This window comes from Acomys russatus, chromosome X (genome assembly GCF_903995435.1).
Source record: "Acomys russatus chromosome X, mAcoRus1.1, whole genome shotgun sequence".
Taxonomy (NCBI): Eukaryota; Metazoa; Chordata; class Mammalia; order Rodentia; family Muridae; genus Acomys; species Acomys russatus.
In genome coordinates, this window is record NC_067169.1 from 56,700,908 (window position 1) to 56,715,484 (window position 14,577).

At 40.2% G+C, this 14,577-nt stretch overlaps 1 protein-coding gene across 1 annotated transcript in view; it reads right to left on the reverse strand.

The window, feature by feature from the left end:
- The window catches only part of LOC127184976 (fibronectin type III domain containing protein 3C1-like), a 52,806-nt gene that overhangs the window by 3,404 nt on the left and 34,825 nt on the right, over positions 1-14,577 (reverse strand). The window contains exons 12-24 of the mRNA XM_051141466.1: positions 13,722-13,843; positions 13,445-13,619; positions 12,370-12,456; positions 12,030-12,168; positions 11,352-11,423; positions 10,790-10,908; positions 10,560-10,665; positions 10,028-10,134; positions 9,706-9,819; positions 8,605-8,754; positions 2,429-2,703; positions 1,492-1,704; positions 818-984 (exon numbers count right to left, since the gene is read on the reverse strand). Coding sequence (XP_050997423.1) covers positions 818-984; positions 1,492-1,704; positions 2,429-2,703; positions 8,605-8,754; positions 9,706-9,819; positions 10,028-10,134; positions 10,560-10,665; positions 10,790-10,908; positions 11,352-11,423; positions 12,030-12,168; positions 12,370-12,456; positions 13,445-13,619; positions 13,722-13,843 — 1,846 coding nt within the window. The remainder of the gene's footprint in view (positions 1-817; positions 985-1,491; positions 1,705-2,428; positions 2,704-8,604; positions 8,755-9,705; positions 9,820-10,027; positions 10,135-10,559; positions 10,666-10,789; positions 10,909-11,351; positions 11,424-12,029; positions 12,169-12,369; positions 12,457-13,444; positions 13,620-13,721; positions 13,844-14,577) is intronic.

The window sequence follows — 14,577 nt, forward strand, 5'->3', positions numbered from 1 at the left end:
CCCAGCACTAGGGAGGCAGAGGCAGGTGGATCACTGTTAGTCCAAGGCCAGCCTGGTCTACAAAGCAAGGCCAAGACAGCCAAGGCTACACAGAGAGACCCTGCCTCAAAAAACAAACAAACAAACAAACAAACAAACAAAAAAGTGGTAGTGATGGAATTAGATGATATCTAAGATATTTGAAAAATATTGCTTGTGGGAGTCTTATTAAACTATTTTCCTTCCTTTTTTTTGAGACAGGGTTTCTCTGTGTAGCCTTGGCTACCCTGAACTCGCTTTGTAGACCAGGCTGGCCTTGAACTCACAATGATATGCCTGCCTCTGCTTCCCGAGTGCTAGGATTAAAGGTGTACACTATCTCAACCAGGCCTGAAGTCTTAATAAATCTTACATTGCCCCTTAAATCCATAATTAAGCATTACCTTTGTTTGGTATCAGTGAATTTTAAAAATTAATACTTCTAGGTTTTTAATATTTAATTTCCTTTTTATATTATTTATTTTATGCGTATGGATATTTTGCCTGCATATATGTATGTCTGCACCACATGTATGCCTAGTACCTGTGGGGGCCAGAAGAGGACATTGGATCCCCTGGAACTGGAGTTACAGATAGTTGTAAACTGCCTCTTGGGTGCTGGGAATCAAACCCTGATCCTCTGAAGGAGCATCCACTGCTCTTAACCAACGAGCCAAGAATTAATTTTTAATCAGCAAACAAACCTCTCTTAATATAGTATTTTCTAGTTCCTGCTTGATTTTACATATTTTCTGTAGACGCACTAATAAAATATTTAGTGTCTCTGTACACTATTTACCTTTAAGTGCACCAGGTGGGGTTTTTGTAGTAGTGAATGTGTAGATGCCAGACTCTGGTCCCTCACCAGCTTCATTACATGCCTGGATTTTAAACTTGTATTTTTTATATTCACTTAATTTTTGCACTTTGTGAGTTAGATCAGTCCCATAGTAAATGATAGAAAATCTGAGAAATAAAAAAAGATTAAGGAAGCAATATTATAATCAACAGTTAAGCCCGATCATAGACTGCCAAGTGCTGGGATTTCTCCTTTTCTCTCATAATTTCTATTCTCTGGTACTTATACTGCACTGGGTAAAGAAAAAAGTGGCTAGGAAGAAGGGAAAACACACACTTTAACCATGGACAAGAATTGAAAGTATTGTTTCACACAGCAACAGACTGTTTTCATGCCTATTTAATTCACTGAAACTATTTTGGATTAACTCGTGTGTGTGTGTGTGTGTGTGTGTGTGTGTGTGTGTGTGTGAGAGAGAGAGAGAGAGAGAGAGAGAGACAGACAGACAGACAGACAGACACACACACACACACACACACACACAGAGAGAGAGAGAGAGAGAGAGAGAGAGAGAGAAAGAGAGAGAGAATATGGAGAATGGAGAATGCCTGGCAAGATATAATGTTTTAAACTGCTTTTTATTTTAGTAGATGTTAAGTGGTAAAAGTAGTTACCTGCCAGATCGATCTTCCATTAATAAGTTGTAGCTTATTAAGTTGGCAAATGGTTTTTTGCTTGAGGGAGTGCCCCATTTGAGTCTGAGACTATGGTTTCCATAGACAACACAATCAAGGTGTGGAGGGTCTGGTGGTAGTGGTTTGGTTTTGCTTCTTATTGATGGGCTAAAAGGGCTTAGTCCATAATGATTGATAGCTTGAATCCTTATTCTAGTGGTAAAAATAAATTAAAAGATATGAATTTATATTTAGTAAATGAAAATATTTTCTTCATAAAAGCCAACCCACTATATCTCTATATATAATGATTATCTACTGATCACAGGACATTTTCCAAGGTATAGCTACTATTGAAAATTATTAATGAAAAGCAGAAATGTGTGGCGCCTGCACCACCGTGGTACCGAGTCGAGGGCGACGGCCTGCGGATTTAACACACACACACACACACACACCCCACCCCCACCCATCCACCCACCCACCCACCCCGGGTCCTTCGTGATAAGAGAGCTGCAGCAGCAGCTGTGGCAGCAGTTTATTATTCCCCTTTTTTTCCAGAGTTCCAGAGACCCTTCTTATAGGCAGCAAAACAGGACTCCTCCTCCCAGGTGAAATCCCTCAAGAGGTGACTGCACACAGGAGGACAAGTCTCGAAGAAGGGAGGGGCGCGTTCTCAGCAGTAAACATGACTAGCTAACCAAGATAAACACGGACATGGAAGCTGCTAAAAACAGGACATGAAATAGCAAGACAAGCAGGCAGCCCAGTCGGGCCTGGTTCCTACAGAAATGGGCTCTTACTATTACCAAATTTCATCAATGATGCAGAACTCTTTTCAAAATAAATCCATAGTATATTCAGCACACAAATGTAGATCTTCTCAAAATTCTCAACAGGCTTTCCATTTACCCAAAATAAGATATGAGTGACTTACCTGTATGTAGTATTAGGTTGTAAATTTTTCAGGACATATTCTGTTACTCTATCAACAGTTAATATTTTTTTATCTCCATATTCAATGTTATATCCTGTGATTGGAGAGCCATGGCAGTCTGGCTCCTCCCACTCGATAGCTATGCAAGTTGATGACATTTTGGCAGGCAATTTGTTTTCAACTTCTTGTAACATTGGAACTACTGCTGGTACAGTTGCAGGTGTAGTTACTTTTTCAGTTCCTCCAAACATTCCAACCCCAACTATATTTACAGCCTGAAAAACACATGTTTTGTTAGCAATTCTTTTTAACCATTTTTCTATGCATGAACCATTTTTTCTATAACAAAATAATGAATTTTAAACTTATAGTCTAACAGCTTGGTTCTATGTATTGCAGAAATGCATGCTGGGACTTTCAGGCTGTATCTTTAGTAATGTAAGGAGGAGTGCACATGAGGAAAGTAAAGTCAGGAGTGTTAATATGGATATTTTAGGAAAATTATGCCCCCACAAGACTCACTAATTATGATTCTAAGCTTTCCCCAATTCTTCAGGCTTGAGTTTCTATCTGTTACACTCCCAATTAGTCAATCAAATTCAGTTTTTTTCCTTCAAGGAAAAGAGCACCACTGTCCAGCCCAAGCTAACCTGGATCTTGTGATTCTTCTGCCTCCATCTCCCAAGTGTTGGGGTTCTACCTGTGAACCACAATGCTCAGCATTGCCTCCTTTCTTTTCTTTCTCTTATTGTGGTAGTACTGAGTAGTGCTGAGTCTGACTCCCTGGGCCTTTGCATATGCTGAGCAAATAAATGGTCTACCATTAAGGCCCACTTAGTGATGGCTTAAACTCTACAGAGAGCACATTTCAGATTATTTTAAGTTTGTACTATCCACCCCCCTTGAAAACAGTTAAGTTACATATGTTATAATTCTAGTTCTTCAGAAGGATGGACCACTTCCAGCTGGGCTATGGTAAACATTTATGGAAGAACTGGCTTTGAGGACCAAGACAGGCAGAGGAGTACAATTTGCAGGGAGAATCAATTTGTTTGGAATAAAGATTCTACAGAGGCTTTCTTAACTGTAATAACTGTCTCTTAGAGAGCAAAAATACAGCCATCTTATCTTGAAGGCAGACCCATTCCAACCTGAGCAAACCCATTTTATTTAATTAAAATATAATTACTTTCCCCCTCTCCCTCTCTCCTTTTCAGCTCCCCCTATGCTCCATCATTTTCAAATCCATGGCCTCTTATTCTTTATTATTGTGGTATATAGGTATATAAATTTGTATATATGAAAATGAATGCATAAATGCAAACTTTTGAGTTTAGTTGTGTGTGTGTGTGTGTGTGTGTGTGTGTGTGTGTGTGCTTAACACTGACCACTTGGGATTGCACAAAGTATTAAGGTCTCATCCCTGGGGAAGAATGGTTCTCCCTCTCTCAGCAGTTTTTAATTGCCTGTACCTCTTCATCTAGGGGTGGAGCTTATAGAATTTCCCTCATATATGTTGGCATGTCAACTTAGGTATCATGGTGCAGGTCTTGTTTTAAACAGACATATTATCCCCTTCGTTCATGTAGCTGACAGTTTCCAATTTTCCCAATGTCAAAGAGAGTAATACTATTCCTACACATCTAATTTGACAACCCCATCTCATCAAACTGATAACGTCATTGTGCTCCACCAGAAAATGCCTGGACCACTGACTGACCACCCTACCACCACAAGCCCTATAAAAACCCTAGTCTGTAGAAGAGAAATTTGCTCTATCATTCTCTTCCCCTCACGATAGCCCTCAAGTTTAATCCAGAATAAACGTGTCCCTGTCTTTTCTTCTTGATCTTTTCCCCCAGGGGGACCTCATTGTATAGCACACAAGTTGTTTAATAACTACCCAGTACCCTGAGTGGTGCACATCTCCCTCAGAGATACCTCCTCTGTATACTTCAATACCCCAATACCTATTCTTCCTGTTGGGGCTGTGGATACTCAAACACATCATTCTTTGTTTCTTTGTGTCAGTCATCCTCATCCCTAGAACTCCTTATTGTCAAAGGCTCTTATCTTTGCAGCCTTTCAATCCAAAGACTCCTACAACCTCATACAGGGCCTTCAGATAGGTCAACGGTTCAGCTGTTCTCATCTACCCAATGGACTGAATCCCTTATTCCCTCTTCAAAGTGCCTTGCACTTCCCTATGCATCAAACAAACAAACAAACAAACAAAAACCCAAAAACCAAACCAAAACAAAAAAAAAAACTTCCCTCTCTTAGATCTCAAGGGTACTTTCTTCACTTTATCACCACAGTGTCTGCAACCAGGTCTTAGGCATTCTAGCCTAACTGCTGTGATTACCCTTATCCTGTAGCCTATTTACCTAAATAAACTGATGCCATATGTCAGAGCTGGCGCCTCATGTCTCTAACTTCAGGCAACTGCTGTTCCTGCTATTCCTCACAGCAGTCAGTCTATCTTACATTAACTTGTTTTTTCCTGTCCTCTCCTCCATTTCCTCCTTTTGCCTCCAGTCTTGTCACATTATCCTTCTCTACCCTGCAGCTTCTGTACAGCCCCACCCTCCAGTGTCCCTGACATTCTGCTCCCAGCTACAGATGACACCTTCTGGCAACGCATGCACACACGCAAGCACGCAAGCACGCACGCACATACACACACGTACCTCACGATTACTCAAAAAAGGGAATAGAAGCCCTTAAGGTTTTTGGCCAGCTTAGTTCCACTCCCTTTCCCAGAATCCTGCACTGGTTGACTGAGGGTATGTATCACCCTCAAGTACCCTCCCCCACATGGTTGGGTTCCTGTTGTTGATGGGTATCATAGGAATATCAACTCCTTCCATTCTCAGTGAGCGCAGGAGACAAACTCCCTCCTTCCTGAGAGCATTCCTCAGTAGGCAGAGCTCATTGCACTCACGAGGGTCCTGCCCTCAGCCTATCTATCCTGACTCTATTTATACCTACCTAACCTATGGCATCATTCACTCCATCCCCTAAATTTGGAGAGAATCGGGTTTCCTTACACCTAGGGCCACCGCCACCATCAATGAGAGGCTTTCCTCTCTCCTCTTTGAAGCATTCATATTGTCCAAAGGGGATGCCATCATGCACTGCCAAGGCCATCAGACAGACAAAGGCTTTGTCACCCTGGGGAATTGAATGGCCCATCAGTCTAGGGCCAGGATGTGCCCCCCCTTACCTCTGTATACACCAATAGACTCCTCTCCACACCTCACCCTATCACATAGGCAGAACACCTCAGCTCAGCCAGAGGTTGAATTTCAGGAGCCCTATTTCAGGGGTCCCACTGGCACCTCACCAAAAGACCCAGCCTGATATGCCTCAGCTGTGTCCTGGAGGAGAAGGAGGGCTGATGGCATGCTCTCTGATCCACTTCCCAACCTGTCCCTCCTCTCACTACTCTCCCTCCCCCTCCCCCAGGGGTCCTTACAGACCTCAACTGTCTTACTACCCATCAACCTCAGGAAATCCCATAACTCCTGCATGTTTTCCTCATGCTGGCACTATGTTTACCTGTCCCTGGTGCAGACATGGCTTTCCTGCTCCATATCTGCTTGGCTTTCTTCAACAGGGGAACCGCACCATGCCCACTAGAAAACCTGAAACTGAATGTTGAAACTGAATGTGTGTGCAGGACCACTGGGGTTGAGGCAAAGACTTCTGCAATCAGGCCACTAGAATTAATGTCCAGAGATTTCTTACCTGCCTACAACCCCTCAACATCTCTTTAGGAGGCCAACCCAAAAGGCCCTTTGCCTGGCCTGCCAAGCCCTCCTTCACATCCCCTGGATTTCCTTTCTCCACACCTGGTGGCAGCCTTCACTCCTCTCTGTGCAAGCACAAGTTAACTCTTCCCCCATCTACCACACCAACACACTTTTCTCCTCAATCTCGTGAACTCCTTAGACTAACTGAACTGTCCACCCTTAAGCAATCAGTGACCAAAGCCTGATCCTTCAAAGTCACTGTCCTGACTTCCCTGTGTCCTTCTTTTTGAACCCCTAGTCCTCCCCTGTCTCTCTCCAACTCCACCTCTACCTGCTGTTTGATTCTCACCCATAATTTCTCTAAAATTCTGTTCCTAAAACCCAATACCCTCAGAAGTTAACTTTGGAGGTGCCCCCTTCAGACTATCATGCCAATCTCTTGTCTTTGGACACTCCATCTCCCTCTGGCACATTCACTTGTACCAAATGTGGACACTCAGGGAAGCTCCTCCAAAATGTCCTGCTTCGACCTTTCCTCTGCTTGCCATACACCACTGGCCTATTCTGAACTTGCACCCTCCAAGCCTGGATGTACTACCTTGTTAACTGGCTAGGTGAATGCACTCCTTCATTTCTATCCCCTACAAAGTCTCTTCTCTCCTCTGAGGTACTCATGCTGGCCTCTGGCTCCATCAGGGCCTCTAAGCAGTGTAGACGGTTCCTTTCCTCACAAACCTGAAAGTCCTGACAAAGTTGGGTACAGGGGCCTACATCCTGTGAGTAATCAGTTAACCCTTCTTTCCAAGCAACTGTTAGAGGACATCAACTATGTTGTACATCAGCTTCCTGACAATCCAAGACCAAATCTGTTCCCTAGCTGCTGTTCTCATGCAGAACAGCTAGGGTGTCTCTGTTTTCTAGATGCTCCCCATGGGGCTATGCACAAACTTCTGGGTGAACAGAGCTATTTCTTTACTAGTAAAGAGATGGTGAATGAGGTTTAAAGGCTAGTGGGCTGGAAAGATGGCTTGACAATTGAAAGTGAGTGTTGCTCGTCCTGAGAATTGGGTTTAGTTTCCAGCACCTATACGATGTCTCACAACCACATGTAACTCCTGTTTCAGGGGAACTGCTGCCCTATCTTCTGGCCTTTGTGGGTGGCAGGCATGCTTATAAAATTAAATGAAAATAGTTAAAGGATATAGCCATTGCTCTTCAGCAGTTCCTCTATCTCATGATTAACCTTTTCACCTCATTGGTACTCCTGATTATCCTGGGACCCCTCTTCCTCCCTCGATCTACTAATCCTTTCCAGAAGGCTTTGGCTGGCAGGGTCACCTCACAAGAACGTCTTAAATCTGTCTTCTTCTTGGGTTGGAGAGATGGCTCAGGGGTTAAGAGCACTGAGTTCAATTCCCAGCAAGCACATGGTGGCTCACAACCATCCATTATGTGATCTGATGCTGTCTTCTGGTATGCAGGTGTACATACAGGCAGAGTACTGTATATAATAATAAAAATATATAAATCTTTAAAAAAATCTGTCTTCCTCCTTCAGACCCTTCATTCCTAGGGCCATAACCCCTTCCTAGCAGCAAGTACTATTAGATACTTGGTGGAGCTGTCTTCTAACCAGACCATAGAATTTGAATTGAGAGAAGACAGGCATGAGCATCTTGCCTTGAAGGCAGCTGCATTTTGGCCTCAACAGTGTGCCCTGTCATGAAAGTAACAGTTTCAGTTTCCTGAAACCGGATGCGGTATATTTGTTTGAGACAAGGTTTCACTCTGTACCCCAGGCTAGCCTTAAACTTAATATGTATTCTAGGATGGTCTCAAATCTATGGTATTCCTCCCACATCAGCTTCCAAAATTCTAGGAACCATATACTACAGGCCTGGTTGCAGTCAGGTTTTTTTTTTTTTTTAAGATTTATTTATTTATTATGTATACAGTGTGCTGACTGCATGCATACCTGCATGCCAAAAGAGGGCATCAGATCTCATTATAGATGCTTGTGAGCTATCATGTGGTTGCTGGGAATTAACTCATGACCTTTCGAAGAGCAGGTAGTGCTCTTAACCTCTGAGCCATCTCTCTAGCCCCAGAGTCAGTGTTTTAAATAAGTGTTTTAGGTAATTGCTGAGCTAAGAGAAATCTGAAAAGCACAGAAGTATAAAAGAAATATGGCAGATCAAGCTGGAATGAGAAATACATACAAAATCATGTGGGCTTTAAATAACACAAGAAGGAACTCCAAATGATGCTGTTAAATAGAAGCACTATGCATCACTAGAAACTCCTTTCCTTCTTGAGGCTCCTCTGCCCTTGACATTGGAAATGACACTAGAATTGTGTATGTAGGAAGAATAGGTCAATAGCTGTTGCCATTTTTTATAGTGAAGGAAATATGAGCCCTACCTGCACTCTGCAAAAATATGTGGTTGCTGGAATAAGACCTTTAACTTCATAGCGCAAACAAGGGCCAGTATAGAGGAAATGCATGGAATCTTTAGCCTGCCCCCACTGCAGTCGGTAATCAGTGATTTCAGCGCCATTGCATTTAGGCATCTGAAAGATGAAACACACACAGAAATTTAATTCTTTTTAAAAAAATGGTCACTCTATTAGATACTGTGGGAAGAAATAACACATGAAAGCTTATAATCCGTCAAGTGATACAGGATGGAGATGTGTAGGAACAAACATAGGCAAGACAGTGTAATAACATTAAAAGGCACAAGTTAAAACAAGAAAAAGGACTTCCTTATTCCACATATTAGATCAATGAAAACAAATATATTAATATTGTTTAACATTACCATTGGTTAGTATGCTAAAACTCATGCCCTGGTGAGCTAGCCTGTATAAGTTAAATAATCAGCTCTGCCATGCATTATTAACAGACTAAGCCTTTTGTGTCAATGTTAAAAACGTACACCATTGCTTGAGACTGGGGGAAAAAACAACCTAAATAAATCTATACGTCTAAATAATAAGGCTAATTCTTATTTTTAAAAACGTAGTTTGTAAGACATTCACATGGCTGTAACAGTATGTTTTAAAATTTTGAATGTTGTATATGTACCACATTGTAGTTACATGTTTAGAAAAGAACACTAATCTGGCCTGGGGATATTGGTCAGAAGTAAAGTGCGTGCCTAGCGTGTATGAAGCCCTGGCTTCAGCCTTAGTGCCACAGAAAAGTAAACTTCTTACACATTGCTTTGCCTTCACTGTCTCTTGCATTGGCTTTACAAGTTCAATTAGTTACCTACTGGTGGTCTATTTTGGTCCCCAAATTTATAGTTGAGATCTGAAGAGTAGATGATCAGTTCTGTAGTCTTCATGACCTGAGTGGTATTAGGTCCCAGGCACGTTTTAGAAACCATGGTCCCAGGGTTTTGGGATCCTAATTCCAATGTATGATTCATTTCATTACCCCCGCCCCCCCAAATGCTCCAAGTAATTAACATGTTTGTGTATCAGCAAAATGAATAACAAGTGGAATTGGTAACATACTTCCCAACTGACAATAACACAGGTTGGACCCTTGCAGGTTAGCACAGGTGTACCACACTGAGAAGGAGGGTGCCGGGCGGGGACAGCTCCACACTTCGTTGAATGAGATCCAAGCTACAAATTAAACAAACATACAAATAAACAAACACATGCATGACTGTGCAGGCGTGGCCACTCCTCATCTTGGCAACAAATACAGTGCAAGCATGTATGCATTCAAAGTAAAATAAGTACAAGCGGGCCATCTGAATAGTACAGCTTTTCTACTCCTATTTTATTTTTAACCAGAAACTGTGGGTTCTGCAGGAATTAATTTACTTACTGCACACTTCTTTTCAGAGCTGGGGCACTCCTTTTTGTCATGTTGAGAACCATTTCCTTTTTTGCCACACACAAGTGTTTCCAAGTTCCCATTAACAGAGCGATTGCCTACAAAATATGTAAAATGCACTTAGTTCCCTCCCAATCCCCGCCAATCTATCTTTGTACTAGTGACTGAAGCAAGTGTTTTGTGAATACTAAGCACACATATTATCATTTAGCTTCACACTAAGTCCCTAGTCTTTAGGGATGTTTCTTTAACATGCAACATATAGTAGAGTGAGTTAAGGCAACTCTTTTCAGATGCTTAGAGACTCAAAGCTTCTTGTATCAATTAACTTCATAATTTGACTTAGATATTAAAAAGTTGGGTTTTCAAATACCGAGAGTTGTCTTGCTAAGAATTATTCAATTCTGTACTAAAAGGAAAGTCTAAGTTGATAATATTAACATGTGCACACAAAGCAAAAGCCACAGGACAGGAAGTTTAGGGACAATTGTCAATCACACAAGGAAGGAAGCCTTATACTTACCAACGAGAAGGTTGGCCTTCTTGCGTTTGGTTTTGCCATTTAAGGGCAGTGGTTGACAAGACTCAGGAGGAAGAGTTGGTGTCTGAATTGTCAAAACATCTGAAGGCTAGGAGAAATACAAGGTTTATTACCACTATATGAAATTCAAGATCAGCTTTAGAAAACATTAAGTAACATAACAGTTTATTTCAATACTCAATTTGAGAACTTTTCTTTTCCTGTTTTCTTACCTGGCTTTGTCCTTCAGGTGAAACGCAAAAGACTCTCAGTTTATATGTGGTGTCTGGTTGGAGGTTATCATACAGAAATTCCTGTAGAGTGCCTTTGTAGATTATGTTCCAGAGATTCGCTGAAGGAAGAAGAGAAAATTGGTTCAGTGTATTCATAAGTAATCTATAAATTTTATAGTTCCCCATTAATAATAATACATGCATTATATACATACATATGCTAAGAAACAACCATTTTGGAATAGCACTTGATCCAATAATCATTTTATGATTGTTAAATAATTTCATTCCCAATAGAATTCAACAAAAAGTGTAAGGGATCAATAAATAATTATTTCTTATTAAAACCCAAAGGAAATCAATTACATTCTGGGGCTTGTTTTATAGGTGTGTATTAATACCAATTTTCTGGTTCTGGTAATTGCACTATGATTACATAAGATGATAATATTAGGTGAAGCTAAATGAAAAATTTACGGGGGATCCCTACTATTTTTCATAATTTCTATATGAGTATAATAATATTTCAAAATAAAATCTTTTAAAATTTGTATGGCCTTACCATCATCTGAATTTTGATTAACTTCTAAGATGTAACTTGAAATGTTCGCTCCACCATTATCTTTGGGTGAATCTAAAGGAAAAAAATTTAAGTGATTCTTGAAAACACAAGCCTTTCACTAAAATTTTATTTCCTAAATTATAACTTTTCACAGAAAATATAATCATGGCACACTGTTATATTAATATTTATATATTAAAAATCTCAAAACAATACAAGATACATACATTTGGTATCACTCATCAATCACTTAGATAGTATTTCAAAGTTATTGGGAAGAGACTAAAATGATAAGCATATGTGGAATAATTATCATTTACCTAGTTTAGAGATAATAAATTTATATAAATATAATTTCTGGTTAAACTGACATTTATCTCTGACACTGACTTCTAACTATGGTCCTTATGTTGGATATATATAAATTTTACTTGGAAGAAGGCCATGTAAGGATCCATATAAAGTTCAACAATTTGTTCATGTGTGAATAGTTAAGCTAGAAGAGGAAATTCAATAGCAAATTAAAAAAATAATAGGGTTTACAGCTAAACTTATTTCTATGGCATAATATTTCACAAGCAGATAATATTTTACTTAGGGCAGTTGCAGAAAGATTTCTTCTCAGTAGTGAATACTAATATGGAAAAAGCAAAGTTTAAACATAGAAGCATTATTTACCCCATCCAATTTTCACTTGGTGTGCATGGATTGCTCCCACCACATACAGATTTTTAGGGCATCCAGGCCTAGCTGGACGAGTACTGTATTTCACTTCTCCACTGGAATTGCTTCTTCCTTCCAGATTGTAGGCAAAAATCTGTTTGAGTAAAAGAGAATGTTTTGTTGATCACTGGAAATAAAAGTCTGGTTTAATAGTGTATAGTGTGCCAGCTGAATAAGAATTTAAAAGTTAAATGCAAAGTAAAGTTTCATTTCAAAGAAAAAAAAAAAAGCACTCAGTTTTATCCAGTGATCTTATATGAAAGCATCACACCAATTTATAAGTCATGCTGCATACCCGAAACTTGTATGTAGTATTTCTCTGAAGATTTCTTAGTGTGCAGGAGAGGTCTTCTCCATTGTATTTAGGTTTAAAACCCAATTTCTGAAAATGAAGGACAGTGAATTTAGGAAAAAAGCCTAGGTTCAAGGTCTAGCCTCAATTTACTGTCTACCTGAATGGTCTTGAGAAAGTAGCTTAGTCTTTCTGAACCCCGAAGTGGTTTGCACATAGGTTATAGCTGTTAGCTTGGTGTTCTTGTGAGACTCCTAACAGTGGGAGTGGGGCTATCTCTGATTCTTTTGTGTGCTCGTGAGCCTCTTTTCCTCCTACTGGGTTGCCTTGTTTAGCCTTGCTATGAGGATTTGTCTAGTGTTATTGCATCTTGATATGCCATGTTTGGTTGATATCTCTGGGGGAAAGAGGAGGTTGGAGGGTGGAGTGGTGGGAGTGGAAACTGTGGTTGGGGTTTATTATATGAGAGAAGAATCTATTTTCAGTAAAAAATGGAGATAATTTCTATTTTCAAAGGTTCCATTTTTCAAGATGTAATGAGACAGCGCAAGTGAAAGCAACTAGGCTATTAGCTACAAACCAGAGCATGTCTCAGTGTCATCTGCTTTATTCAAATCTTGATAACGTGTACACAATTCATTTATGGCTGCTTTTGAAACTGGCTAGCTATTTGACACAGATTTGTAAGGTCAGAATGAAATGAAGTAGTTGCCCCCCCCCATGAAGAAACTGAGATGAAGAAAGGCCACAGCTGCACAGAATTCTGTGAAGGTGTTGAAACACATGTGTGACTACAGAGAGTCATCTAGAGCAAGTCTGGGGTTGGACATGCTGACAGGCTTCTTTGGATAGAGACCGAATAGAGCACGGAGGTGCTGTTCTTGCATTAAACTAGTTGCGGGATAAGGAGGCCTGTGCAGACTTGCCCTGTACTGATCCCGTTCAGAACACAGGGACTCAAGGTTGTTTTTTTTTTCCCAAGAAGCGACTATAAAAAGGTATGGAAAGCTCAGGCTAAAGATCATAGTAAAAAAAAAAAAAAAAAAAAAAAAAAACCAAAAAACAAAATGAAACTTACAGATTTTGCTTCCTCCATCTCTAGCACATAAGTAAGAGTGTCATTTGGGTTTGGGTTTGTTGGCGCACACCATTCTAGCGACAAACTGTGGGCTCCTGCTTCTTTCAACTTAGGTGGCAGTGGTGCTGGAGGTGTGTTTCCTGATGTATAGAAGACTGCTATTTCACTGAAATTACTAAAAGGATGTTAAAATGAAAGCATTAGTTTCAGGATCTGATGGCAGTATAGACTTTCAATGGTGCAAAAAAAAAAAAAAAAAAAAAAAAAATCAGTGTACCTGAAGCCGAAGTTATTTTTGGCAGCTAATCTGAATGAATACTTTGTAGAAGCACTCAGTTTACAGATCTTGTGCTGTTTCATGGGCCCGGTGTAACAGCTTTTGAAGTCTTCACCTTTACCCTTTGACAACGCACACAGAATATTAGAATATTTTAAAATATTACGCTTAACATATGTTCACATAGCATTAACCAGTCACAATTAGGTGATTCTTAAAAATAACTGTGAATCAGATCTAAGCCAGATGGGGTCCCGACGCTAAGAGGGGGAACTGGACACAAGCCCCCATCCCTGATCCAGAAGCTGTCTCCAACTGATAACTACTTGCAAAGAAAAAAAGTTAGTTTCCTCCAAGGGAGTCTCCCTGTGTATACAAACCACAGTTAAGGGCAGGCCCCATGCCCAGCAGTAGTTGGCCAATACAAAAAGAACTCAACCGGAATCCTGGAGGTTTGCTGTGTCTGGCATTTAAAAAGCCCTACAAGTCTTTTGCTTATATATTATGGCTTCTGAGTTGGTGTCTTTATGAGATTTCTGTGTGTGTGAATCTGTGTGTCTCAGTGCTTATGAATGTTTCTTATGCTTTTTCACTGGCTCTTTTTGATTCTGTTCTTTTGTTTGTTTTGTCTTATTTATGTTTGTTTTTATCTTACTGTATTGTTTTATCTTACTGTATTTTCTTCTTTCTGTTTTTAGATGCCAGTTTTCTAATGAGAACAAGTAAGGGTGTGGATTTACATAGGGGCGATGTAGGAAGGGGGGCTGTAGAGTTGGGGAAGGTGAAACAGTAATCAGAATATATTGTATGAAAAAAAATCTATTTTTAATAAAAAATAAATTTAAAAATAAATGTG